Source organism: Procambarus clarkii, chromosome 25 (assembly GCF_040958095.1).
Source record: "Procambarus clarkii isolate CNS0578487 chromosome 25, FALCON_Pclarkii_2.0, whole genome shotgun sequence".
Taxonomy (NCBI): Eukaryota; Metazoa; Arthropoda; class Malacostraca; order Decapoda; family Cambaridae; genus Procambarus; species Procambarus clarkii.
This window is the reverse complement of record NC_091174.1, coordinates 35,709,306-35,735,600: the sequence shown is the minus strand read 5'-3', so window position 1 is coordinate 35,735,600 and position 26,295 is coordinate 35,709,306. Positions and strand designations below refer to the sequence as shown.

The window sequence follows — 26,295 nt, the reverse complement described above, 5'->3', positions numbered from 1 at the left end:
TGGACGACTTTCCTTCTGACTCTCATCTGAAGTGTTCTGGAAAGAGATGGGGAAAATAATTTATAGGACTATATCTTTTATTTGAAAAATATTCTATTTCCTCTAAGAACAGTTAGTACATACCTCTCCCCCTGCAGGAGCGACCTTGTGTCCTCTACAGCAGGCATCATCAATTAGGGTACGTAACAGCATCTTGTTTGGGGCAGACCTTCCTCGTAGAATTACTACTCTACAAATGTGGACAGGTCCTAAGAATTGCACTGAAAAAAAAAGAAGAGGTAAAATAGAGGTTGAGCAAACTTTCTATTGTGGGAAAAAAAATAAATCTTTACCAGAAAGTGAGGGTAATACTAACCAGGCCCTTCAAGGACTTCAATCTTCCCTGCGTGTGTTTCTGGGGAGACGCCTTCCATTTGTAGGATAAGGGGGATGGGGGTCTTCTAGGGAGGTTGTGGGGTGAGAGGTGTTTTATATGTGGGGTAATCCCCCTGTTAGGTGGGTTGCCTAGCTAACAAAAATATTCTCTACACCACCTATAAGAACCAACCCTTACTCCTCTACAAAATGTCCTAACACAGTGATGTTTCATAGGAAAATATCGTCTCGCATAAGCGAGGGCTCGTTTATCATTTAATTTTAAACTAACGCTTGAAAATACATTATGTAAGTAATGTACTGTTGAAGGCAACCCCAGGTGACTCACCCTATGGACGAACATTACACAATACAGTCCACAAGCAAGGGTAAAATCACTCTGGAGTCTGTAGCACATTCCAAACACCTTTGTTATTGTGTTAGTTTTAATAAATCCTTGAAAATAATGTCCATAAGTAACCGCCGACATTGCATAACTATCGAAAAAAAACATTCGATGTTTAACTTTATCAACATAAATAGCTACCCAATGTCCCATAGTTAATCTGCTATGTGATGGTAAAATATTAGTTATGAGAACAATAGGTTTTCTTGATGAGATATTTAAATGTTCTATTTCATCAGCATTATAACAACCTAGGTAGAGTGCTCGATCCCCTAGATTATTTTTTAAATTAATATTTATATCATTACAATTCATTATGTTTTTAAGCTCGCACGTCACACAGAACAGTTCTCTGTCCGTCGATGGATAGTACCCCGGTCGTTTCCCCAAACAGTAAAACCAGCCTGTTATATGTAACACCACCGCCAAACTCAAGCTCCATACGCAAGTTGCCAGATTTCTCCACAGGGAGGGAATCCTTTGTTTGAATGGTGGTTAAGTCAAAGGCGAATATCGATCTTCCCTTATTAAAAGTGTCATAGGCTAGAAGTGAATCACGCTCTAAGCCTAATGTCTTCAAAGTTTCGTAATAAAGGCGGGCATAATGATTGTCGAAATCACCACCAATTCGGTAAATTGCATTATTGTTCAAATACATGGCGATATTTTTCAGTTTTGCATTTTCAAAATATAATCCATTACCTTGGTGAAGGCCAGCGAAATAATTCATTGGCACAATTACCATGAATATCCTGTGAGGAATTACTTGCGCCCAAGGCTGATCAATTAAGAGACTAGTTTGATTCCCTGCTAGGACATATGTTTTAGAAATGGTTTTATTGAAAGTATAGCTTATGGGGTCGGGGGATGCTAACAGTGAGCTGTTTAAGGCTAGGTAAGCACTTGGGTAGGGGAACACTCGTGTTACCCACAACTTAGCATAATCCATATGCAGCCGATACTTAGAGCCATCGTCCACACTTGTATTTAGCACCCAAGCATGTGGGGAGAGCTCCAATCTTAGGCGCACATCTATATTATCTAATATGTATTGGTCTAGGGTTGTTACGTCCAATAGTAGGGGAAAACACATTGACAATCCTTTACCTTTTAAATCGGTCATAAATTTTTTATCCTTGGCGGTTGCCCCAGTAAAAAATGTATTAGTAAATTCGTTAGGGATTACACCATCATCACTCCAGTCCCTACGAAAGGCTCCAATCCTCCCCAAGGAAGACATTTTTGATGGAGGCATGGAGGTAATTAATTTAATAAACGACCAATAATTAAAATTAGAATTTGTTTCAACTACCTGCTCTCCTAAAAACACCTGAACACCTTTAAACATGGTATTTGACAACCCATTAACAAATTCCACATGGTCATCCTCTTCCAATTTTGTGGTATCGTCATCTTTCGTTAAAGATACCTTAAAATCTATAACAATATTAGCTAGATCTAAGAAGGCGCCCTGGGTTCCGGGGATGCGGAATTCTAAGTAATTATCCCGCAAACGTTGATTAATAGGGAGGTTAACAGGTAGAATGTCTATTTGCTGTGTGGAGGCAATTGAACTCTCCACATTACGTATTCTGTTACTTCTAGGAAATTGGTCAATAATACTGGAAGTATAATATTCTACAGGGATTTTCAACCCAGCTCCACTAGCCTCCGCCATGATCTCCTCCGAAAGGTGAAGTATGACTGCTTACTGTAGTGAAAATACATCATTTTTATACCCAAGGGCTCGTTTACATTTATTATTTTTATTTTTTCTTCTCCTAGAGAGTCTTTTAATTTTCCCGCCTGCTACCAATTTCTTCCCCACAGTCTTAAGAGCATCAATACCGTGAGTTCTCAGAGCGCTCTTTACATCCCGTCTACCACTGGTTAAATCACCAAGAACATTTTTCCCAAAATCGATAGCAGTCGGCGTTACAGTTTTCATGAAAAATGGTATGGCTCGTCGAGCCAAGCCGGCTAAGGTCCCAAAAAAACCACCACCAGATCTGAGATAAGGCGCTTGGAATGTGCGTATGTCATTCATCGCTCCCCCCCTCACCCCGTATCTCCCAGAGAGGGGGGAGAAGATCTCCCCATACTCCTTCTGGGAGGGTGTGTGGAAAGGTACTCGCATCCCGACTCCTATTCTTATAATAACCGATGATGTGGGTAAACACTTCTATATATATATATATATATATATATATATATATATATATATATATATATATATATATATATTTATATTTATATAGATTATATTGTTATACCTTAGGGCGGAGGTGTAAGACTACCGTAACCGACCTCCCATCTTCAAAACTAACCTTTCGCCCAAACTGATCTGTTATCTTAATGCTCACCTTCTCCAACGTGTTAGTATTTAATGTCTTGTACACTAGGGGATGAGCCCCTCTAGAATAAGAGTCATGATAATTGATTGCATCTAAGATATTTACAATTTGTCCCCCGTAACGATCCGGCTCGATGACGTCACTATAAATGAGTAAATAGTCACAACCTCCGTCATTGTCTGGGGGGAATGAGGCCACGATCTTTGAGGCTGCTGTAATGTCATCTGATTTTGCCTGATAAATGGTGTATTTGCGAGTGCTGTCAAAACCAAGTACATTAGCTATTCTGTGTTTAAATTGAAGACTAAGAGAATATAAGGAACCAGTGCCTTCATTGTTAAGTGTAGAGGATAGTAACACGCGCTCTAAGGATTGATCATAGGTGAGGATTGGTTCTCTTTCTGAGAAGTATATTTTGAAATCACCTCGGAAGCTAAGCTTCATGTCGGTGATTATTTGTCGGCTAAGCTCACTCGTGATGAATGTGATGTTTCTGGATAATATGTTGGTTTTGGGGGTGAAGGTGTAGATGAGATGTTCTGGGCTTTTAGAAAGAGTTCCTCGCTTAAAAGTAGCATAGACGTCTATACCAGACTCCCCCTCATCCTTGATGATAGCGTTAATTCGTCTGGGTAGGAGTATGTTGACTAAGGCCACTTCATGTTTAATGGAAGGGTTTAAATGTAGAGTGGGGATGGTGTTTGTAAATGCTGAACTTGTGTTGTTGTATATATCTTCTTGGTCGAGGCTAGTGAGGTATATGTAGTGCTCCTCGTCCATTGTTAAGTTATGTACTGACTGGGGTGGGAATAAAACATCATTACTTATATTTTATTTTATTAATCTACTAAGGAAATATTACTTTTAAAAGAACTACAACAGGGGGGACTACATTTTGTTCCCCCATAACAAATTACATATAAAGAGCAGCAGCTGTTGGTACTGCTGTCGTCCGCTGCTGCCGCTGCCGCTGCTGCTGGGGGAGCTGTTGGTACCACTGACACCGCTGCCACCGCTGACGGCACTGCTGCTGCTGCTGCTGCTGCTACCACCGCTGGAACCGTTGTAGTTGGTGGTACTGCTGGCGCTACCGTTACCGCTGCCGGCGATGATGGTACTGTTGCTGCCGCTGTCACCGCCGGAACTGCTGTAGTTGGTGGTACCGTTGCCGCTACCACTACCGCTGACAACACTGTCACCATCGTCGGTGGACCTGCTACTGCTACCACCACCGAAGCTGTTGTAGATGGAGGTACTGCTGTTGCTGCTGCTGCTGCTGCTGCTGCTGTTACTGACTGTGGTGGTGCTGGCACGTCTTCTTTGAGCGTTGATGGTTACAGCTTTCGTTGTTTTTTCGGTGATGAGGATAACAGGAATATTTCCTGTGACTCTCCATCGAGGATGGTGTCAATACGATGATTTGAGAGGGGGTCGAAGTCAATAGTGGTTTCGATCCGTCGTTTGGCCGTACCAGATGTTGTGGGTGGGGGTGGAGCAGCGCTGGAGGTGGATGAGTACTCTTGTAGGTGTCTCTTCTTCCTGGGGGTGGCTGGTGGTGCTGGTGGTGTAGAACGAGAAGAGCTTCCTGGGGTGGTGGCACCCTCCCCCACCACTGCATCTAGGGTGATAGTTTTACTATCACCCTCTCCCCTGGGATCATCATTCGGGAGGGGTACCATCGATGGGGTGACGGTAGAGGGACGTTTGAGGATTACCAACTCCTTGTTATGCTTGGCCAGCTCAGCGTTGAGCGAAATGAGCATGGGCCCGACGTCCTTGTGCCAGTTGTCCATGCCATCACGGGAGGCCCCCAGCCCATGGGGCACCACCAGCCGAAACATGGTTGGAGTTCTTACCATGAGATTGCCAACCTTTGTTAGGGCTGTTTTCAGCCAAAACAGCCTATTCTTGGCAGTATCCAGGGTGACATTGGTGATGTAGTGGATGTCGGAGGAAGACTGCACTTGCTCCTGAGCTATAGGGTTGGACTCGAAGGGTGCTCCTGCACCGAAAGCGGAAATTAGCGCCACGATGGTGGGGCGGAAGAACAAGACTGGCTCTTCGACAATGTCTTGACCGTCGGAGGGTAGGGGAGCTATCTTCACCTCGATGTCACCCGGGGTAGACCGGTAACGTATTGTGGCCCTGTTGACACGAGTCAGTCCTTCACGTTCCACACGGGCATAGTTGTAACATTTCCAAATTACACTTGCCAGTCCATAGGGACGCACAACAGCAGCGGGTAAGTCATACACTATGACATCACCGACCCCAAAGGCGTGGGTGTCGGTGATGTCGCTGTCTATTGACTTAATGGACGATAAAGCCATGGCGGAGGGGCGGTTGAGAGGAACGGGGTAGAGTCGTCGTCAACTATGGTGACCGAGGGTGACGGTGGAGGCCTTTAAATACACCTGTGTCCCCCACCTGGAGGGGGGAGGGATGTATGGGGTGTGGTGTAGAGGCTGCCTTCCCTACCTTAAAAGTCCATACACACTCCGTCCAGTCTCGAAGGCTGTAATCTGGTCTCGATGTTGGAAGGTTAATTTTTCCATTTGCCATATCTCCGTCTGGATTTCCTGGGATGAATATTCTTCATAACGTTTCACCGTCTCTCCAAATGACTTAAAAAACCGTTCTGGAGGGGCACTCAACACAAGACGGTCATAACAATCCCACAATGCATATATCAATCTACATTTGTGTTCGACATACTTGTAGTACCGCTGAGTAGCAACCAACTTCTTTAATAAGGGAGATTTGTCTTCTGGGGGTGTAGCTGGGGGAGGAGTGGGTCTAGAAGCTTGCTCCATGGTGGATATGCAACTGAATATGGTGGTCTTTAAGATGGTCTTCATATAGGTCTTCAATACGGCTCCCAATGGGGTCTCCTATGGATACCCCTCCCCCCTTTTAACTGAGATCTAGCGCGATAATTACGTATGAGGGTTGGGTCTATGCCAGCCACCCTCAGTAAAACCCTTACATCTTCCTTGTCACTTGCCCTAAATTGCCCCTTTGTGAAGGCTAGAGTTTTAATTATATCTAAAATATTTAAATTTTGTACAGGCTTTAATAAATTTCCGCGACTATCCCACATCACCTGTTGGCTGTTTTGTCCAAACATGTTCAATAATGCTTTGACATGAGGAATTTCCTCAATTTTAAAATTCACATTTATTAAGTTGTCCAGACTTGGATTTTGGGGTGTGATGGTGGCTTTATGTGGAGTGTGGCCAGCAACAATTACTTGCACTTCGGGCGGGAGGATGGAATGTCCCCTTTTTTTATTTATTTTTTTTTTTAAAAGGCGATGGTCGCGCCGGGCAGCCCGCGTTTTTTTTTTTCTTTTTAAGGGTGGCGGCGGGCGACGGTCGCCGGGGGCCCCAATGTCATTTAAAGGGTGTGTGACCAGCCCCGCCCGTCTGGAGGTGCTACTACGGCAACACCGCCCACAGCCCGTTGTTGTCAGGTGGGAGGAAGGAGTGTCCTCTTCCCCCACCCCCCCATCACCCCTACCAGAGTCGCAGGTGGGTAGGTTACGGGCTCCCCCAATATTATTACTTGGGGTGGATTCGTTTTTTAAAGAGAAGGACATACTTTCACTACCATCACCACCGGGGGAGGGCAGACCCACAGCATTAGGAGGTGATGGTGAGTTCTTGTTTTTATTAAATAAATATTTTTCAGCTATGAATCGTGGTACCAGGCAATATTCTTTCACCATTTTATTCTCTCGTTACTTATTTACGCAATTACCTTATTAGGGAGGAAATTAACGATACAGCCAAAGGTAGCAGAGCTGCTAATATCGCCCCACCACGTCTGGAGGTCAGTATGAGCTTCTTTTTGTATAAAGGAGTTTTCTTACGTGCTACAGATCGTATGTCGTTCTGATATCTCTGTAAGCCATTAATTATCTGAGGTTGAACTGGGATGTTTCGTTTCAGAAAATTGGCAAAAATTTCACAAATTGATTCAATTTCCTGCCGTTTTAAAGCCTTGATTAGTTTATTCCGCTTCTTGGGTGATAAATTGTTTAATAAAAATAACAACTGATGATGTTTCTCTACGAGAGAGTCCTCTTGAACTGTCATTTTTTGTTAAATTTGATGATGTCTTGAGCTTTAATCCAGCTATTGGCAGAATCTGGGTACCCTCTCCACTTGACGAAATATTCTCTGTGTCCTTTCGATGTTTTCCTAGACTGTAATACCGTTACAGGAAAATAGTCTGGAAGGGATGTTGCAATCAATTCCTGCTCATAAAACATGCCACTGATCGTCTCGTTGTTTAAATCTTTGATTTTATATGTCGGGATTGGATGTGTTCTGTCAATATGTGACACTACAAATATTTCTTCTGTATTTTGGTGCCAAAAGCCTTTGTGAAATATATTCCTGCGCTTTGCCAATCGCACATGCTGTCCAAGGTGCAGCCGTGGACTGATGGCAGTTATGGAGGAGTCATTGTTTAAATACATGACCTTAAACTGTCTTCGTATATCTTCAATATTTTGCAACTTATGAATGGCATGAGGAGTATTTTTTAGCATCCTGTGGAAAGTGTGGTTGTACACGTCCACAACTTTAGGGAGGATGTGGGTGTATTTTAATGAATTAGCTTGAGTCATATAATGATACAGTTTATGTTTTAAAGTTCTGATGGCTCGCTCCACTATGCTAGATTTCATTTCCGAAAATACACTATATAATTTAATATTTTTCTTATTAAAATAATTTTGAACTGACTTGTTGTAAAATTCTCTACCTCGGTCAGTGAATATCCGCCTTACACCGAGAAACTGAGGCGTTTCCTCTAATATCTTCTTCAGAGCGACTAACACTTCACTCGAATTTTTTGTTTTTAAAGTTTGAGTCTGCATTAGGCGGGAATAAACATCGACACAAATTAAAATATATTTAACACCATTATTGTATTTTTGTAAACTACAAAAGTCCCCTAGGTCACAGGCAATTATGGTACGAGGTTTAGGGGCTAATATTTTCCGTCGGGGGAACCTAACTAAATTTCCTCTATGTAATGTGTAAGATCGCTCCCCATGGAGAAATTCCTTCACATCTGCAACACTAATGTTGGGGTCTTTAAGTCTGGCAGCCTTATACAATTTTTGAATTGACCCTGTGAAACCACCTGGGCTAGAAATGTCATTATAGATACTGGTGAGAATTGTTCGTTTCTGTGTCGTTAGAGACATTTTTTTTGTTGTCGTTGATGATTACATTTGATACACAATTTCACAGTGGTCTTCGTTGGTGATGCTCGTTCGTAGTTGTAATGCCTCAGGAACCGTCAGATCGACCAATAAGTAACCATACTTGTTCTGGGATATTGCCCGACGGTATATTTCAACGAAACTACTAGTTGTTTTTCGCCCATATAACTGTCCACTTAAAATTTCAAGTTGGCTTATGTCTCTCTGCTTCATTAATATATAATGACTACAATTCAGAGTTATTGTCCTGGCGTATTTCCCCTGGGGAAACAAATTTTGACTAATTAGAATTACGGAAATATTACCGTGTCTCCCTCTTGTGAAGATATTGGCTATAATTGGACTCTGTATGGCTTCCAGGTATAAGTCATCAATTATATACAAAACTGACTCATTTGAAAAAGGATCTTTATACTCTAGTGGGTTAATCAGATCCTGGGAGACAGTAACCTTGTTTCGCAGAGAGGGAATGTTTGAAAGAGGTTGTTCTGTATTATTTGCAGATGACACTAAAATTTTTGAGAATTTTCCGTGGTATTTAACACATAAATTCCCCACTAGGGTCGTTTTCCCAGAATTACTGAATCCAGCTACAAATATTCTTGCTGGGTGGTGGAAAATATTAAGTTGCTCGTCTGTGACAGACGCACACTCCTCCATATTTTCCCCATAAATGGTTCAATTACCTATGGAGTGGTCGCTTATATATTCATATTATATATATATATATATATATATATATATATATATATATATATATATATATATATATATATATATATATATATATATATATATATATATATATATATATATATATATTGAGTGTGTGTGTGTGTGTGTGTGTGTGTGTGTGTGTGTGTGTGAGTGTGAGTGTATTCACCCATCAAGGGATGTGTCCCCCTCAGGACATAGCCAGTCCTCCTGATGTTTTTTTGAAGTAGAAGTCCCCTAGTGATGACCTCCAGACGAGAGAGAGAGAGAAAAAAAAAAAAAAAAGTTTTCTACAGCAGGCCTAACCCTTCTCTTACAAAAGGACTGAGAGGTGTTGTATGTGGCAACGTTGCCCCCCACGTTTCCGAGTCAATAAAAGGACGCTACACCTCCCCCACATCATGTATTATTGAATTGTGACCAAACCATCCACTCTCCTCCCCGTCTAGCCCGAGATGTAAGTAAATTAGTATCTATTTCATATAAGGGTTATATATATATATATATATATATATATATATATATATATATATATATAAATATAAATATATTATATATATATATATATATATATATATATATATATATATATATATATATATATATTTATATAGATAAGTAGGGGCAGGAATGAGAAGTGGAGTGATTTGAGTGCTGGGGGGATATATATATATATATATATATATATATACAACTTTAGAACACTTTCCCACCAGGAGACTCGAACCCTAGCCAGCACAGAAGCCTTCCAGCAACTGGCATAACAGGTACGCCTTAACCCACTCCACCACCCACTCAGACTCTTAAAAGAGATGGTAATTTCGGAGTATTTAAATACACCAAAGATCATCACCTCCCAAGAGCACCAGAGCAAGTGAGGGGTCATTTAGACGTTAATTTCATCAAGTCCCTGTTAATATGGGAAGACACAGTGTCTATGCTTAAGGCACAACTCTTCTAAACACGAGAGTGAAGTATACAACTTTAGAACACTTTCCCACCAGGAGACTCGAACCCTAGCCAGCACAGAAGCCTTCCAGCAACTGGCATAACAGGTACGCCTTAACCCACTCCACCACCCACTCAGACTCTTAAAAGAGATGGTAATTTCGGAGTATTTAAATACACCAAAGATCATCACCTCCCAAGAGCACCAGAGCAAGTGAGGGGTCATTTAGACGTTAATTTCATCAAGTCCCTGTTAATATGGGAAGACACAGTGTCTATGCTTAAGGCACAACTCTTCTAAACACTGTGCTGGCTTCTGTGCTGGCTAGGGTTCGAGTCTCCTGGTGGGAAAGTGTTCTAAAGTTGTATACTTAACTCTCGTGTTTAGGAGAGTTGTGCCTTAAGCATAGACACTGTGTCTTCCCATATTAACAGGGACTTGATGAAATTAACGTCTAAATGACCCCTCACTTGCTCTGGTGCTCTTGGGAGGTGATGATCTTTGGTGTATTTAAATACTCCGAAATTACCATCTCTTTTAAGAGTCTGAGTGGGTGGTGGAGTGGGTTAAGGCGTACCTGTTATGCCAGTTGCTGGAAGGCTTCTGTGCTGGCTAGGGTTCGAGTCTCCTGGTGGGAAAGTGTTCTAAAGTTGTATACTTCACTCTCGTGTTTAGAAGAGTTGTGCCTTAAGCATAGACACTGTGTCTTCCCATATTAACAGGGACTTGATGAAATTAACGTCTAAATGACCCCTCACTTGCTCTGGTGCTCTTGGGAGGTGATGATCTTTGGTGTATTTAAATACTCCGAAATTACCATCTCTTTTAAGAGTCTGAGTGGGTGGTGGAGTGGGTTAAGGCGTACCTGTTATGCCAGTTGCTGGAAGGCTTCTGTGCTGGCTAGGGTTCGAGTCTCCTGGTGGGAAAGTGTTCTAAAGTTGTATACTTCACTCTCGTGTTTAGAAGAGTTGTGCCTTATATATATATATATATATATATATATATATATATATATATATATATATATTTATTTATTTATTTATTTATTTTAGGTAAGCGTGATCGTTATGTCTCGAGTTGGTGATATTTGTAGAATTTGTGGATGGGGGTCATCACATCTCTTCGTTCATAGGTGTTACACATGTTTCTTCTGCGGAGAAACTGTATGTGTACAGTCTAGTGGTGAAGACAGGAGAACCTGTGCTGGAGGTATGACCGTATTTTATATATTTATTTATTCACTTATTTCAAATAAAAAAAATATTAAGAAGGGTTTTCCCCTTCTCCATGAGTGTGGGAGAGAGAGTGTATATAAATTATACACTATTTCCTTCATTAGGTAAACGTCGCCAGCCCACCCTCCCTTCCAGAGAGGATGGCTTCTTGTGCTTTTTGTGTGGAAATACATCCTTGAGACCTCACCACACTTCCCCTTGTGATAATTGTGGGACCTCTGTGTGTGAGGACTTGACCTCTGAACATCTACAAACATGCCCCCGTGGTGAGTGAATAAACCCTCCACCTTTATTTCTCTTAAGAATCTTTTTTTGAGAACTTATGTCATGGGGATTAGTGAGAGGGTGTTGCCTTTTTATTATTATTATTATTATTATTATTATTATTATTATTATTATTATTATTATTATTATTATTTATTATTATTCCATTCCAGGAGCGATTCAGAGGCAGGTAGGGGAGGAACATGACAAAGCACAGCGTGACAATAACCCCTTAGGTGGAGGGGAGGGGGGAGAGGAAGCGATGAGTGATGATGATGATGGTGATGATGGTGATAGGGGTGACATCTCTCAGCCGGGCCCTAGTGGTCTTAGACCCCCTGTCATCAATAGACTTAATGCCCTAAATAGTGATGAAAATTCCCCAGATGAGGAGGATGCTATAGACACTCCACACTTAATTAATAGGGTGGGGGCTCTGGGGAATCTCTTTACTAGGCTGGAATATTCCATCCCCTCAGCCTTCGCCACAGACCCTATAGGACTCCTAAGCAACTTTAGGGACTATTACATATCTGAAATAGAGAATTACATGAATTCTCTTGGGGGACATGGCAATTTTACTTCATCATTAAAAATCCTCCTCGAGGTAAAGGTAACACTTTTGAAACAACGACTCACGGAAGATGATGACTTTAGAGAACACTTCATAACAACACCCGCTAGACTGGTAACTCTTGAGGATGTGGGTAATCTTATTGATAGCTGGGTGGCTTATATGATTACACGACTGGAAGATCTCCTTTCAGAAACAGAGGGGAGTGGTTTCATATTATATAATGTCGATTTCCTCAAAATCGTCATCTGTAATGCAAGTGTAAGGTCAGTTTTGGGGGATTATGTCCCTTATCCCCCATTTCTAAGGGGACGGCATGAGGTCTTCAACCCAAACCCGGCTGGTAACAATAAAACATGTATTATTCAGTGCATTGCTGCTTTTCTGGCGTCACAACAAGGGTGGAAGTGGAGACGTATAGGGAGACTTGTAGAGTCTCACTCTAGGGTTAGGAAAATGGTCAAATACGACAATTTATCCTTCCCTCTGTCTTGGGAGGATATCTCTAAATTGGAGAATAGAAATAAACTATCCATTTTTTTGTATTCAATACACAAACATACAGATGGCGTCTATCACGTCTCTCTTTGTCGTCGTGGTAGCAGACAGTACTCGATCATAGTTCCTTTATTGTTATTGGGGGAATCTCATGTGACCTTGATAAAAGAGTTCGATAAGTTCCTTCGAAACTTTACTCGCAGCCACAAACGAAAGACAGTCTTCTGTAGAAACTGTCTCTCAGAATATCAAAATTCGTCTGAGCTAACAAATCACTCATCTTCCTGCGACATCACTCAGAAAATTATTTACCCTCAGCCTGGGGACACACTCCATTTTAAAAATACGGGGAAAGGTTATGCCCCTTCCCATGTGGGCTATTTTGATTTCGAGTGTGTCCTAAGCACTGAGGATTGTCTAGGTTCTGTTACAGCCATACATAGACCTATAGCATACAGCTATATAATTGTTGATAGGAACCACACTGTCGTTGATAAATTTACTTATTTTGGGGGGGACAGTGTTACTCATTTCATGCAGCGAGTTGCCACCAAATGGGAAATTATCAGATCTACCCTCCACCATTATGAAATAGACATGTCTCTTGAGGATATGATCCATTTTAGGAGACAGACTCACTGCCAGTTTTGTGAGCAGGTATTTACCCCCTCCAATTTCAAGGTTCAACATCATGATCACCTTAGGGAAAAGCTCAATTATATTGGAGCTCTATGTAATTACTGCAACCTCCGCCACAAGAATGCTCTGGAGAGTTTAGTTCTAATTGCCCATAATATGTCTTATGACATGGGCTTAATTTTGAGGGAGTTTACCATGGATTCAAATATTAAGAGCAATATCCTCATGAGACAGGGGACGAAATATCTTAAGGTGGAAATAGGGAAGCTTAAATTTCTTGATTCACTGGCTTTTATTACAGGTAGTCTTTCATCCCTAGCAAAGACCCACATTGATTCAGCCAGCCCCTTAACATTCACTCACTCAATGATAGAGGGCTTGCCCAAAAAGAGTCACCACCTACTCTTAAAGGGTAAGCAGTTTTTCCCTTATGAATATACCACAAAAATCAGCTGCTTTAATGACACATCACTCCCTCCTATTGAAATGTTCTACAGCTCCCTAAACAAATCAGGTATAACTTTGGACGAATATAGACATTCTAAATTAGTATGGGAGGCTACAGGGTGTAGGACATTAAAAGACTACCTCCTCATTTATTTGAGGTGTGATGTAGGATTACTGGCTGACATTTTTACACACCACAGGGCAATTCTAAATGATATATATTCTTTAGAATTGACACACTATTGCAGCCTCCCAGGGTACTCCTACGACTGCTTCCTGAAAAGTAGTAGAATATCGTTGGAGTTAAGTGCAGATGTGACGTTGCACAATCTCTTATCACAAAACATACGAGGGGGTTTTACAACTGCAGTTAGGAGTTATGTCAGAGCTAACAACCGCTATGTCAACCCATCTTTTAACCCCCAGGAGGATAGGTCTTCATTCTTACTTTATCTCGACTTTAACAGCCTCTATGGGAGTTGTATGACTAGGAAATTGCCCCATGGGGGACTAAGGAGACTATCATCTGATGAGATGAACTCCTTCATTAGCGGGGGGAAGATAATGACAGAACAGCCTTTCTCTTCTAACAAAGGGTACTGGCTCTTAATTGACACCAAACTTTTAAGACCCGAAATAGCTAGACTAACAGACGATCTGCCCCTTTGTTTACACCATAGGGGAATAAGTATGGAGGATATCTCACCATTTAGTAGGGGACTTCTGGAAACAAATAACATCACACACCTCCCCCCAAAAAACATCAAACTGGTTGGAGATCATCTCCCCAAAAAACATTATTTCATATCTCTTCACCTTTTACAACTATTTATTGAGATAGGACTTGAAGTGGAAACAATACATGCAATTTACGAGTTCCACCAGTCAGATTTTATGGCAGAATTTGTTAACACCAACGTTAACAATAGAAATGCCTCCAGCAGTAATGATAGGAAAACACTCTTCAAATTACTGACGAACAGTGTTTTTGGTAAAACGCTACTGAATCCAGCACGTTATGCCATTGACACCAAACTAGTGACTTCAGCTAGGGCCTTTTTACGAGAGGTGAAGAATCCCCGCTTTAAACGAATGGTGCATTTAGGCGACAATAAATTATTGTCTGTCAGTTCCAGACCATTCATTAAAATTACTCATCCTAATTACATTGGGTTCCAGATTCTTGAGCTAGCAAAATACAGCTTGTACCATTTTTGGTACAGGGTACTTAAGAACCACTATTCAGATAGGGTACAACTGGTGTATAGTGATACAGACAGTTTCATTTTCACCTTACTAGCTGAAGATGTCTTTAATGAGATGGGGAAAGAACCCCTTAGTTTGTGGATGGATACGAGTAATTTTCCTGAAACTCACCCCTTGTATGATCCTTCTAAAAAGGGTGTTTTAGGGCTGTTAAAGTCAGAGGTGTCAGATAAACACATCCTTGAAGTTGTGGCACTCAAGCCCAAAATGTATAGTGTGCTTTTGCTTGACAATAAAAATTCCATCACCGCTAAGGGTATTCCCCGAGCTGTGCAAAGATCTTTAGCACATAACCACTTTAAAGAGACCCTTCACAGTAATGGTGTAGTAAATACTTTTAATTACTCACAAATAAGAAACATAGGGGGGCAGATGGCAACCACATTCAATACTAAGAGGGGTTTAAGTGCATTTGATGATAAGCGCTTTTACCTAAATAAATACAGTAGCCTAGCGTATGGTCACCCAGACATACCATCCGAGCCCCACCCCAACACCTCAGCCCAAGGAATGTCCACCGAGAGTGAAGGTGGTGACGTCATTGAACCACAAGGAGAGGAAGGACAACACCCCACCAGCGAGAGTGAACCCTATGACGTCAGCAGTCAGTCACCTGAGGGAGGCGCACTACATCCCATTCACTCTCTGGGAGATGATGAGTCATCATCTTCGTCCCAGGAGGAGGAGGAGGAGGGGGAGGAAGACCCCACAACGGACTTGTGGGCGAGAAGGAGAGGTCTTGTTAATAAATATTATGTGGGGGGAGATGACCTACAATACGACTATGTTTAACCCTATGTACTTTGATAATATAATCTATAAATCATCAGGATTATTTCTTTTTCTCCTTCTTTAAGTATAGAGGCTTAAAATATATCCAACTTAAAAACAACTAAGGGAGGCTGGTCCCTCTTACGGTACACTCAAGGTCATCAAGTATGAGGAGGGCTGGTGAGGGGGGACCGCCCCTACTGCGAGGATCCTGTTTTTACACCTGTCCCATAGGGGGAGGTGGGGGGGGGGGGTAACTACCGCTCACCTGAGTGTTTATTATACAAATATACTGTCATACTTTTCTGTATAAATGAACATGAGCATGAACATAGCGACACATAATAGATACCTATCTTCACTATTTTACGATTGTTGCTGCCCCACACCTTGGGCGACCTAATATGGGGTGGCTCTAAGTGGCACCCCGCCTCTGATTTTCTTATCTGATTACCCTTCATAGGCAGCTACTTTACTGTAAATGAACATGATCATAGTGGCACATAATAGATACCTATCTTCACTGTTTTTTCGACTGCTACCACTCACACCTTGGGTGACCTAATATGGAGTGGCACTATGTGGCTCCCCGCTTCTGATTTTCTTATCTGATTACCCTACATAGGTGGCTCTATCTGTCTCCAAATAATCTACTGTTGTGTTCCAGGACTACCATGGGGCAGATGGTGGTGGGGGGGGGGTTGTGTTCCAGGACTACCATGGGGCAGATGGTGGTGGGGGGGCGGGTTGTGTTCCAGGACTACCATGGGGCAGATGGTGGTGGTGGTGGTGGGGGGGGGGGTTGTGTTCCAAGACTACCATGGGGCAGATGGTGGTGGGGGGGGGTTGTGTTCCAGGACTACCATGGGGCAGATGGTGGTGGTGGTGGGGGGGGGTTGTGTTCCAGGACTACCATGAGGCAGTTGGTGGTGGTGGTGGGGGGGGGGTTGTCCTCCAGGACTACCATGGGGCAGTTGGTGGTGGTGGTGGGGGGGGGGTGGTTGTGCTCCAGGACTACCATGGGGCAGATGGTGGTGGTGGTAGGGGGGGTTGTGCTCCAGGACTACCATGGGGCAGTTGGTGGTGGTGGTGGGGGGGGGTGGTTGTGTTCCAGGACTACCATGGGGCAGTTGGTGGTGGTGGAGGTGGTGGTGGTGGGGGGGGGGGGTTGTGTTCCAGGACTACCATGGGGCAGTTGGTGGTGGTGGTGGTGGTGGTGGTGGGGGGGGGGTTGTGTTCCAGGACTACCATGGGGCAGTTGGTGGTGGTGGTGGTGGTGGTGGTGGGGGGGGGGTTGTGTTCCAGGACTACCATGGGGCAGTTGGTGGTGGTGGTGGTGGGGGGTTGTGTTCCAGGACTACCATGGGGCAGATGGTGGTGGTGGTGGGGGGGGGGTTGTGTTCCAGGACTACCATGGGGCAGTTGGTGGTGGTGGTGGTGGTGGTGGGGGGGGGGGGGGTTGTGTTCCAGGACTACCATGGGGCAGTTGGTGGTGGTGGTGGTGGGGGGTTGTGTTCCAGGACTACCATGGGGCAGTTGGTGGTGATGGTGGTGGGGGGGTTGTGTTCCAGGACTACTATGGGGCAGATGGTGGTGGTGGTGGGGGGGGGGTTGTGTTCCAGGACTACCATGGGGCAGTTGGTGGTGGTGGTGGGGGGGGTTGTGTTCCAGGACAACCATGGGGCAGTTGGTGGTGGTGGTGGTAGTGGTGGTGGGGGGGTTGTGTTCCAGGACTACCATGAGGCAGATGGTGGTGGTGGTGGGGGGGGGTTGTGTTCCAGGACAACCATGGGGCAGTTGGTGGTGGTGGTGGTGGTGGTGGTGGGGGGGGGGGGTTGTGTTCCAGGACTACCATGGGGCAGTTGGTGGTGGTGGTGGAGGGGGGGGTTGTGTTCCAGGACTACCATGGGGCAGATGGTGGTGGTGGTGGGAGGGGGGGTTGTGTTCAAGGACTACCATGGGGCAGTTGGTGGTGGTGGGGGGGTTGTGTTCCAGGACTACCATGGGGCAGTTGGTGGTGGTGGTGGTGGTGGTGGTGGGGGGGGGTTGTGTTCCAGGACTACCATGGGGCAGTTGGTGGTGGTGGTGGTGGTGGTGGTGGTGGGGGGGTTGTGTTCCAGGACTACCATGGGGCAGATGGTGGTGGTGGTGGGGGGGGGTTGTGTTCCAGGACTACCGTGGGGCAGATGGTGGTGGTGGTGGGTGGGGGGGGGTTGTGTTCCAGGACTACCATGGGGCAGATGGTGGTGGTGGTGGGGGGGGGGGTTGTGTTCCAGGACTACCATGGGGCAGATGGTGGTGGTGGTGGGGGGGGTTGTGTTCCAGGACTACCATGGGGCAGTTGGTGGTGGTGGGGGGGGGGTTGAGTTCCAGGACTACCATGGGGCAGATGGTGGTGGTGGTGGTAGTGTTGGTGGAGGGGGTTGTGTTCCAGGACTACCATGGGGCAGTTGGTGGTGGTGGTGGGGGGGGGGGTTGTGTTCCAGGACTACCATGGGGCAGTTGGTAGTGGTGGTGGTGGTGGTGGGGGGTTGTGTTCCAGGACTACCATGGGGCAGTTGGTGGTGGTGGTGGAGGGGGTTGTGTTCCAGGACTACCATGGGGCAGTTGGTGGTGGTGGTGGTGGTGGAGGGGTTGTGTTCCAGGACTACCATGGGGCAGTTGGTGGTGGTGGTGGTGGGGGGGGGGGTTGTGTTCCAGGACTACCATGGGGCAGTTGGTAGTGGTGGTGGAGGGGGTTGTGTTCCAGGACTACCATGGGGCAATTGGTGGTGGTGGTGGGGGGGGGTTGTGTTCCAGGACTACCATGGGGCAGTTGGTGGTGGTGGTGGTGGAGGGGTTGTGTTCCAGGACTACCATGGGGCAGTTGGTGGTGGTGGTGGTAGTGGTGGTGGGGGGGTTGTGTTCCAGGACTACCATGGGGCAGTTGGTGGTGGTGGTGGGGGGGGGGTTGTGTTCCAGGACTACCATGGGGCAGATGGTGGTGGTGGTGGTAGTGGTGGTGGGGGGGTTGTGATCCAGGACTACCATGGGGCAGTTGGTGGTGGTGGTGGGGGGGGGTTGTGTTCCAGGACTACGATGGGGCAGTTGGTGGTGGTGGTGGTGGGGGGGGGGGTTGTGTTCCAGGACTACCATGGGGCAGTTGGTGGTGGTGGTGGGGGGGGTTGTGTTCCAGGACTACCATGGGGCAGTTGGTGGTGGTGGTGGAGGGGTTGTGTTCCAGGACTACCATGGGGCAGTTGGTGGTGGTGGTGGGGGTGGGGGTTGTGTTCTAGGACTACCATGGGGCAGTTGGTGGTGGTGGTGGGGGGGGTGTTCCAGGACTACCATGGGGCAGTTGGTGGTGGTGGTGGGGGGGGGGGTTGTGTTCCAGGACTACCATGGGGCAGTTGGTGGTGGTGGGGGGGTTGTGTTCCAGGACTACCATGGGGCAGTTGGTTGTGGTGGTGGGGGGGGGGTGTTCTAGGACTACCATGGGGCAGTTGGTGGTGGTGGTGGTGGGGGGGTTGTGTTCCAGGACTACCATGGGGCAGTTGGTGGTGGTGGGGGAGGGGGTTGTGTTCCAGGACTACCATGGGGTAGTTGGTAGTGGTGGTGGAGGGGGTTGTGCTCCAGGACTACCATGGGGCAGTTGGTGGTGGTGGTGGGGGGGGGTTGTGTTCCAGGACTACCATGAGGCAGATGGTGGTGGTGGAGGTGGTGGTGGGGGGGGTTGTTTTCCAGGACTACCCTGGGGCAGTTGGTGGTGGTGGTGGGGGGCGAGGTTGTGTTCCAGGACTACCATGGGGCAGTTGGTGGTGGTGTTGGGGGGGGTTGTGTTCCAGGACTACCATGGGGCAGTTGGTGGTGGTGGTGGGGGGGTTGTGTTCCAGGACTACCATGGGGCAGATGGTGGTGGTGGTGGAGGGGTTGTGTTCCAGGACTACCATGGGGCAGTTGGTGGTGGTGGTGGGGGGTTGTGTTCCAGGACTACCATGGGGCAGTTGGTAGTGGTGGTGGGGGGTTGTGTTCCAGGACTACCATTGGGCAGTTGGTGGTGGTGGTGGTGGAGGGGGTTGTGTTCCAGGACTACCATGGGGCAGTTGGTGGTGGTGGTGGTGGGGGGGTTGTGTTCCAGGACTACCATGGGGCAGTTGGTGGTGGTGGTGGGGGGGGGTTGTGTTCCAGGACTACCATGGGGCAGTTGGTGGTGGTGGTGGGAGGGGGGGTTGTGTTCCAGGACTACCATGGGGCAGTTGGTGATGGTGGTGGGAGGGGGGGTTGTGTTCCAGGACTACCATGGGGCAGTTGCTGGTGGTGGGGGGGTTGTGTTCCAGGACTACCATGGACCAATTGGTGGTGGTGGTGGGGGGGGGTTGTGTTCCAGGACTACCATGGAGCAGTTGCAGGTGGTGGTGGGGTTGTGTTCCAGGACTACCATGGGGCAGTTGGTGGTGGTGGTGGGGGGGGGGGGGTTGTGTTCCAGGACTACCATGGGGCAGTTGGTGGTGGTGGGGGAGGGGGTTGTGTTCCAGGACTACCATGGGGCAGTTGGTGGTGGTGGTGGGGGGGGGGTAGTGTTCCAGGACTACCATGGGGCAGTTGGTGGTGATGGTGGTGGAGGGGGTTGTGCTCCAGGACTACCATGGGGCAGTTGGTGGTGGTGGTGGAGGGGGGGTTGTGTTCCAGGACTACCATGGGGCAGTTGGTGGTGGTGATGGTGGAGGGGTTGTGTTCCAGGACTACCATGGGGCAGTTGGTGGTGGTGGTGGTGGAGGGGTTGTGTTCCAGGACTACCATGGGGCAGTTGGTGGTGGTGGTGGTGGGGGGGTTGTGTTCCAGGACTACCATGGGGCAGTTGGTGGTGGTGGTGGGGGGAGGGTTGTGTTCCAGGACTACCATGGGGCAGTTGGTGGTGGTGGTGGTGGTGGGGGGGGGTTGTGTTCCAGGACTACCATGGGGCAGTTGGTGGTGGTGGTGGGGGGGGTTGTGTTCCAGGACTACCATGGGGCAGTTGGTGGTGGTGGTGGTGGAGGGGTTGTGTTCCAGGACTACCATGGGGCAGTTGGTAGTGGTGGTGGGGGGGGGTTGTGTTCCAGGACTACCATGGGGCAGTTGGTGGTGGTGGTGGGGGGGGGGTTGTGTTCCAGGACTACCATGGGGCAGATGGTGGTGGTGGAGGTGGTGGTGGAGGGGGTTGTTTTCCAGGACTACCATGGGGCAGTTGGTGGTGGTGGTGGGGGGCGGGGTTGTGTTCCAGGACTACCATGGGGCAGTTGGTGGTGGTGTTGGGGGGGTTGTGTTCCAGGACTACCATGGGGCAGTTGGTGGTGGTGGTGGGGGGGTTGTGTTCCAGGCCTACCATGGGGCAGATGGTGGTGGTGGTGGAGGGGTTGTGTTCCAGGACTACCATGGGGCAGTTGGTGGTGGTGGTGGGGGGTTGTGTTCCAGGACTACCATGGGGCAGTTGGTAGTGGTGGTGGGGGGTTGTGTTCCAGGACTACCATTGGGCAGTTGGTGGTGGTGGTGGTGGAGGGGGTTGTGTTCCAGGACTACCATGGGGCAGTTGGTGGTGGTGGTGGTGGGGGGGTTGTGTTCCAGGACTACCATGGGGCAGTTGGTGGTGGTGGTGGGAGGGGGGGTTGTGTTCCAGGACTACCATGGGGCAGTTGGTGATGGTGGTGGGAGGGGGGGTTGTGTTCCAGGACTACCATGGGGCAGTTGCTGGTGGTGGGGGGGTTGTGTTCCAGGACTACCATGGACCAATTGGTGGTGGTGGTGGGGGGGGTTGTGTTCCAGGACTACCATGGAGCAGTTGCAGGTGGTGGTGGGGTTGTGTTCCAGGACTACCATGGGGCAGTTGGTGGTGGTGGTGGGGGGGGGGGTTGTGTTCCAGGACTACCATGGGGCAGTTGGTGGTGGTGGGGGAGGGGGCTGTGTTCCAGGACTACCATGGGGCAGTTGGTGGTGGTGGTGGGGGGGGGGTTGTGTTCCAGGACTACCATGGGGCAGTTGGTGGTGATGGTGGTGGAGGGGGTTGTGCTCCAGGACTACCATGGGGCAGTTGGTGGTGGTGGTGGAGGGGGGTTGTGTTCCAGGACTACCATGGGGCAGTTGGTGGTGGTGATGGTGGAGGGGTTGTGTTCCAGGACTACCATGGGGCAGTTGGTGGTGGTGGTGGTGGAGGGGTTGTGTTCCAGGACTACCATGGGGCAGTTGGTGGTGGTGGTGGTGGGGGGGTTGTGTTCCAGGACTACCATGGGGCAGTTGGTGGTGGTGGTGGGGGGAGGGTTGTGTTCCAGGACTACCATGGGGCAGTTGGTGGTGGTGGTGGTGGTGGGGGGGGGGGGTTGTGTTCCAGGACTACCATGGGGCAGTTGTTGGTGGTGGTGGGGGGGGGTTGTGTTCCAGGACTACCATGGGGCAGTTGGTGGTGGTGGTGGTGGAGGGGTTGTGTTCCAGGACTACCATGGGGCAGTTGGTGGTGGTGGTGGTGGGGGGTTGTGTTCCAGGACTACCATGGGGCAGTTGGTGGTGGTGGGGGGGGGGTTGTGTTCCAGGACTACCATGGGGCAGTTGGTGGTGGTGGTGGTGGAGGGGTTGTGTTCCAGGACTACCATGGGGCAGTTGGTGGTGGTGGTGGGGGGGGGGATGTGTTCCAGGACTATCATGTGGCAGTTGGTGGTGGTGGTAGGGGGGGGGGTTGTGTTCCAGGACTACCATGGGGCAGTTGGTGGTGGGGGGGGGGGGTTGTGTTCCAGGACTACCATGGGGCAGTTGGTGGTGGTGGTGGTGGTGGTGGGGGGGGGGGTTGTGTTCCAGGACTACCATGGGGCAGTTGGTGGTGGTGGTGGTGGGGGGTTGTGTTCCAGGACTACCATGGGGCAGTTGGTGGTGGTGGTGGTGGGGGGTTGTGTTCCAGGACTACCATGGGGCAGTTGGTGGTGGTGGTGGTGGGGGGTTGTGTTCCAGGACTACCATGGGGCAGTTGGTGGTGGTGGTGGTGGAGGGGGTTGTGTTCCAGGACTACCATGGGGCAGTTGGTGGTGGTGGTGGTGGGGGGTTGTGTTCCAGGACTACCATGGGGCAGTTGGTGGTGGTGGTGGGGGGGGGTTGTGTTCCAGGACTACCATGGGGCAGTTGGTGGTGGTGGTGGGGGGGGGATGTGTTCCAGGACTATCATGTGGCAGTTGGTGGTGGTGGTAGGGGGGGGGGTTGTGTTCCAGGACTACCATGGGGCAGTTGGTGGTGGGGGGGGGGGTTGTGTTCCAGGACTACCATGGGGCAGTTGGTGGTGGTGGTGGTGGTGGTGGTGGGGGGGTTGTGTTCCAGGACTACCATGGGGCAGTTGGTGGTGGTGGTGGTGGGGGGTTGTGTTCCAGGACTACCATGGGGCAGTTGGTGGTGGTGGTGGTGGGGGGTTGTGTTCCAGGACTACCATGGGGCAGTTGGTGGTGGTGGTGGTGGGGGGTTGTGTTCCAGGACTACCATGGGGCAGTTGGTGGTGGTGGTGGTGGAGGGGGTTGTGTTCCAGGACTACCATGGGGCAGTTGGTGGTGGTGGTGGTGGGGGGTTGTGTTCCAGGACTACCATGGGGCAGTTGGTGGTGGTGGTGGGGGGGGTTGTGTTCCAGGACTACCATGGGGCAGTTGGTGGTGGTGGTGGTGGGGGTTGTGTTCCAGGACTACCATGGGGCAGTTGGTGGTGGTGGTGATGGTGGTGGTGGGGGGGGGGGTTGTGTTCCAGGACTACCATGGGGCAGTTGGTGGTGGTGGTAGGGGGGGGGGGTTGAGTTCCAGGACTACCATGGGGCAGTTGGTGGTGGTGGTGGAGGGGTTGTGTTCCAGGACTACCATGGGGCAGTTGGTGGTGGTGGGGGGGGGGGTTGTGATCCAGGACTACCATGGGGCAGTTGGTGGGGGTACAAGGCGACACAATGAGCTTCCAAGACGACACAATAAGCCTTTAAGACGACACAATAAACCTTAAGGACGACATAATAAGCCTTCAAGACGACACAGTAACCCTACAAGACGACACAATAAGGCTACAAGACGACACAATAAGCCTTCAAGACGACACAATAACGGTTCAAGACGACACAATAAGGCTACAATACGACACAATAAGCCTACAAGACGACATAATAAGCCTTCAAGACGACACTATAAGCCTTCAAGACGACACAAGTTTGGTTCAAGACGACACAATAAGCCTTCAAGACGACACAATAATGGTTCAAGACAACACAATAAGCCTTCAAGACGACACAATAAGCCATCAAGACGACACAATAAGGCTATAAGACGACACAATAATGGTTCAAGACGACACAATACGCCTACAAGACGACACAATAACCCTACAAGACGACTCAATACGCCTACAAAACGACTCAATACGCCTACAAAACGACTCAATACGCCTACAAAACGACTCAATACTCCTGCAAGACGACTCAATACGCCTACAAAACGACTCAATACGCCTACAAAACGACTCAATACGCCTGCAAGACGACTCAATACGCCTACAAAACGACTCAATACGCCTACAAAACGACTCAATACGCCTGCAAGACGACTCAATACGCCTACAAAACGACTCAATACTCCTACAAGACGACTCAATACGCCTACAAAACGACTCAATACTCCTGCAAGACGACTCAATACGCCTACAAAACGACTCAATACGCCTACAAAACGACTCAATACGCCTGCAAGACGACTCAATACGCCTACAAAACGACTCAATACGCCTACAAAACGACTCAATACGCCTGCAAGACGACTCAATACGCCTACAAAACGACTCAATACGCCTACAAAACGACTCAATACTCCTGCAAGACGACTCAATACGCCTACAAAACGACTCAATACGCCTACAAAACGACTCAATACGCCTGCAAGACGACTCAATACGCCTACAAAACGACTCAATACGCCTACAAAACGACTCAATACGCCTGCAAGACGACTCAATACGCCTACAAAACGACTCAATACGCCTACAAAACGACTCAATACTCCTCCAAGACGACTCAATACTCCTACAAAACGACTCAATACTCCTGCAAGACGACTCAATACGCCTACAAAACGACTCAATACGCCTACAAAACGACTCAATACGCCTACAAAACGACTCAATACGCCTGCAAGACGACTCAATACGCCTACAAAACGACTCAATACTCCTACAAGACGACTCAATACGCCTACAAAACGACTCAATACTCCTACAAGACGACTCAATACGCCTACAAGATGATAAAATAAGTTTACAAGACGATACAATAATGGTTCAGGACGACACAATAAGCCTTCAAGACGACAGTGAAAGTCGACACTTTGCTCCCAATATGTGGTAATCAACTTACATATTGCAGACGTGTTACAAGCGTCAGTTTACCATATATATGCAAGGATATGATAATCCCAGAAGATATACCAATCATAATACATAATGATATAATCCAATCATATGCAAATTGGATTATAATGTTCAAAAATGGTCAGAATAGTGATGTTATCTGGGAAATATACTATATATTTGTCTTCTTTAATATTGGGAGGGAATTCTTGGGTAGACTAAAATATTTTAAAATGCCAAGCAGTGCCGTTTGTCTCACTGGGCATGAGTGCCTGGTACTCTTAATTGTCTCTCTAGATTCACAGGTGTTTACATCACACTTAACTGACTTTAATAGATTGAAAATAGATATATAATAGAGGTGATGATCAAGGTTGTTCAGAATTAAAGATCAATGTTGATCAAAGCTGATCAACGGATTACACATGTCAAAACAAGGCCATTTGACCCTTGACCTCGTTAAGCGAACATCACAGGAAATCGCGTAAAAGCGTTTTCAACATTTTCAGTAAAAAAATTACAGTTTTCAGATCAGTTTGTTTCATTTATATTTAAGTAAAAATATTTTACCAAAGCTCCCAAGCTATGTCAATAGACGGGGATGTCTGTCAATCAATGTGTTTGTCTGTCTAAAAGGTTGACGGGCAGAGACCTGGGGGCAACTCCGGCTCAACTTTGCAGGGTGACTGGTGGGTGGTTGGGTACCGTCTTAGGTCAGCCCCTATTGTCCCATCTACCCGTTCATAGTTCCATCTACCTATCTACCGAGCCATTTATGTATCCATCTATCCATCCAGCTATCCATCCATTTAACTATACATCTAGCCTGTCTCTCTCAGACAGACAGACAGACAGACAGACAGACAGACAGACAGACAGACAGACAGACAGACAGACAGACAGACAGACAGACAGACAGACAGACAGACAGACAGACAGACAGACAGTGAGACAGACAAGAGAGAGCTTAACACCCCCTCACACACCACATCTCACTTTCCCAGACAAGGTGGGGGGGATGTGCAACATAATGCACTCTGCTTGCTTTGCACATCAGTGTACTCACCTCACCTATTTGTACTCACCTATTTGTGCTTGCGGGGGTTGAGCTTTGGCTCTTTGGTCCCGCCTCTCAACTGTCAATCAACTGGTGTACAGATTCCTGAGCCTACTGGGCTCTATCATATCTACATTTAAAACTGTGTATGGAGTCAGCCTCCACCACATCACT

The 26,295-nt window shown here is 47.5% G+C and overlaps 1 protein-coding gene across 1 annotated transcript in view; it reads left to right on the top strand.

Moving 5' to 3' along the window:
• The window catches only part of LOC138368545 (zonadhesin-like), a 39,274-nt gene extending 14,312 nt beyond the window's left edge, over positions 1–24,962 (top strand). Inside the window, exon 3 of the mRNA XM_069331069.1 lies at positions 23,677–24,962. Coding sequence (XP_069187170.1) covers positions 23,677–24,962 — 1,286 coding nt within the window. The remainder of the gene's footprint in view (positions 1–23,676) is intronic.
• The last annotated feature ends 1,333 nt before the right edge of the window (positions 24,963–26,295 follow it).